Below are 3293 nucleotides of genomic sequence, written 5' to 3'. Positions count from 1 at the left end.
AAATTAAATTTTAAAGGGTATTTCAGATATTTTGGTGCATAAAGAAGGGTGGATGATTAATTGAGGGGGTTAATGCCCATCAAAACTTGTATGTGTTATCTATCTCTTGCCTTCTACTGATAAATTCCTGTTATCAGTTATCTGGCAGTGGTTCGCGGTTATCACTTATCAGTTGTCACCTGCTAACATGGGCCCCACGCAGGCCATAAGTCTCGGTCTCTAGTGATACTTTTATTTTCTTAATCACCAAGAGTACTTCTCCTTCTGCACAAAGAAAAGGATAATTATATCTTGTGTGGAGAGGTGGAAGAAGAGAGAGATAGAAAGAAAGGAGAGAGAAAGTAAAGATGTGATATGTGATTTGATTGATAAAGAAGAGAAAAATAAAGAGAATGGAGGTGAAAAAGAAGTGGAGAGATTTGTATATATCATAACTCCAAAGAAAAAGTCTCTCTACTCAGTCATAAATAACTTTACCACTCTACAGTTTCGTTCTACTTGTTTTTTTCCAAGCACTGACGCGGAATTCACACGTTCCGCTCCTCCATACTCTTCTCCATCCCTCAATTCAAGGCGTCACGCGTTCTTCACCTCCTCCTTTTTCCAATCACGTATCAGGACCACATCAGAGGGACAGATACAGAGGAAACAGAGGGTTAATTAAGGATGTTGGAGCTGTGCCGCTGGCCACTGGACATGTGCTTCGGCGGTGGTGGTGGCAACGATGGCAGCCTTCAGTGGCACATGGACTCGAAGCCCCATCACTATTCAATTGCAGTGGCACAAGCTAATTCGTCGTTGGAAGACCAAGGACAGGTTTACATCTCTCCCTCTGAAACTTTTGTTGGCGTGTACGACGGACATGGTGGACCTGAAGCTTCCCGTTTCATCAGAAACAATCTCTTCTCCTTCCTTCACAGTAAGATAAACCTCTGAATTGTGAAACACATATTTTTTTTCTATCAATTTTTAGCTAATTTTTCAATTCTCATGTGAACAATGCTAAGAAAACATGGACAATTCAAAATAGCAGTAGTGGTATTGAACTTGATTTACAGTAGATATTTTACATTGGCACACATTTTGTCTGAGTCATTAAGGATGGATCACTTCTCCTCCTAAGGTTGTGTGTTTCGATTTTCACCCTCGATGTAAGGACGGTGTTGATGTGCGATCTTTTAGTATGTGACCTTGTGGCCATGGTTGTGACTGGAGCCGAATGCACACAAACTTTTGCATTCATAGAAACAAATTACATTCAATTTTAGCTATATTTTTAATTTATTTTGTTAAACTTGTACCTTTATACTGATACATAAGATAAATAATTAGCTAGTCTTACATAAGATGAAAATGGTTCTCCTTCCTTGGCAGAGTTTGCTTCAGAGGAAGGTGGTTTGTCAGAGCAAGTGATAAAGAAGGCATTCAGTGCTACTGAAGAAGAGTTCCTGCACTTGGTGAAGCAGTCTTGGACTAAACGGCCACAAATTGCTTCTGTGGGTTCGTGCTGTCTTCTGGGGGCGATTTCAAAGGGTGTTCTTTATGTTGCTAATCTCGGCGATTCGAGGGCGGTTTTGGGGCGGAAAGCATTTGGAGAGCAGGGGAATTGGGCTCCTGTGGTGGCGGAGCGTTTGTCCACTGATCACAATGTTGCAGTGGAGGAAGTCAGAAAGGAGGTGGAGGCACTTCACCCTGATGATGCGCACATTGTGGTTCGCACTCGTGGAGTTTGGCGAATCAAGGGCATTATTCAGGTAACTTTTATATTGAGCTTTAACGTTAATGTTTCACATTGACTAGAAATATAGTATAATAAGTATTATAAATGGGAGGGCAATCATCCGTTTATTGGAAACCACTTGTACATGAGCAATCTGCAGATGTTCATTCCTGTAAAATTTCAGGCTCGAGATAGTTTGTTTCTTACCACTGTGTTCTGTGATTCTGTTCCATTTCTTACAATTTACAAATGAATTCACTTCCAATTTTTTCTCAAATGAATGATAAACTTCAAATAATTGCGTAGCATATGTCATTCTGGAACTTCTGTTTAAATTATAAACTTGAATTAGTTGCACATTTTGAATCAGGAGTTCCTTAACTGTGTTTTAGGTCTCAAGATCAATTGGGGATGTTTATCTAAAGAAACCGGATTATGACAACAATCCTCTGTTCAGACAATTTGTATATCCGGTATCTCTGAACAGACCTGTAATGACAGCTGAACCATCCATATTGAAGCGGAAGCTGAAAGTTGAAGACTTGTTTTTAATCTTTGCATCAGATGGACTTTGGGACCATTTAACTGATGAAGCAGCAGTTGAAATCATCTCCAGAAGTCCAAGAACAGTGAGTTCTCATGTTTATCTAAATTAGCATATGAAATAGTGTTAGTTAGTGGTCTTTTTGTTCAAATCACATTATACTGTATGAAAAAAGGTTTAAACTTGAGCTTCCTTTGCAGGGAATAGCAAAACGATTGGTGAGAGCTGCACTGGAAGAGGCTGCAAAGAAAAATGGAAAGAGATATGAGGATTTAAAGAGAATTGAGAAAGGTGTTAGGCGCCTTTTTCATGATGATATTACAGTGATTGTTCTATACCTTGATAATTCACTAGGATCTTTAAATAGTTCAAGACATCAAGGGGTCTATCGTTGCATTGATACTCCTGTTGATATCTTTTCTCTCAGAGCAGATGAAGCAAACCGATAACCAAAGAATGCTGTTGTAAATGTGATTTAAACTAGCATATGAAAGTTGACAATGCTGGTAATGTTAGGTGGTGCTGCACAAGCGGAATTAAAATATTCCATCTCCAAATTATGTCTCTTTGTATGTCCCATAAATCAAATTTTGTGGAAAAAGAAAATACTCATATCAGCAAGAGAGGAAGCTTCTTTCATTTCGTTGATAGGGTATTGTGATGATTGGATTTTATTTAAAAGTAAAAAAAAAAGTTTTTGGATTCTTAAGTTATATACTATGCAAATGGGAATTTTTCAGAACTTGTAAATTCAGTAATTTTTTAATCTAGACTTATATAAAGCCTACCTAAGGTACCGTAAGTCATGACGAGGTTCATTTCCAACAAGTGAAGAGGCTTTTCAATGCTTCTGATTGGTTAGCAAAGTTATGATCTAAATCTAACTGCGGTTTAGTTTTATAGATCCTCCCATTGAAGTGGAAACATTTCTGGTGAAGGACTTGTGTTCTAGTTGGTAGTCTTGTTAGTTTTTCATTCCAGATAAATGGGGTTGGAAATAAATTAATAAATAAAATATAGAAATTTCAA

The 3293-nt window shown here is 38.0% G+C and overlaps 1 protein-coding gene across 1 annotated transcript; it reads left to right on the top strand.

The window, feature by feature from the left end:
* Positions 1-443: 443 nt before the first annotated feature.
* Positions 444-2906, top strand: LOC130740886 (probable protein phosphatase 2C 78). The gene is made up of 4 exons (XM_057593602.1): positions 444-919; positions 1375-1754; positions 2113-2349; positions 2465-2906. Exons 1-4 carry the CDS (start codon positions 667-669, stop codon positions 2711-2713), a joined length of 1119 nt encoding a protein of 372 aa, XP_057449585.1. The 5' UTR covers positions 444-666; the 3' UTR covers positions 2714-2906.
* The last annotated feature ends 387 nt before the right edge of the window (positions 2907-3293 follow it).

This window comes from Lotus japonicus, chromosome 2 (assembly GCF_012489685.1).
Source record: "Lotus japonicus ecotype B-129 chromosome 2, LjGifu_v1.2".
Classification (NCBI taxonomy): Eukaryota; Viridiplantae; Streptophyta; class Magnoliopsida; order Fabales; family Fabaceae; genus Lotus; species Lotus japonicus.
The sequence above is the reverse complement of the archived record's forward strand: the minus strand, read 5'-3'. Positions and strand labels throughout refer to the sequence as shown.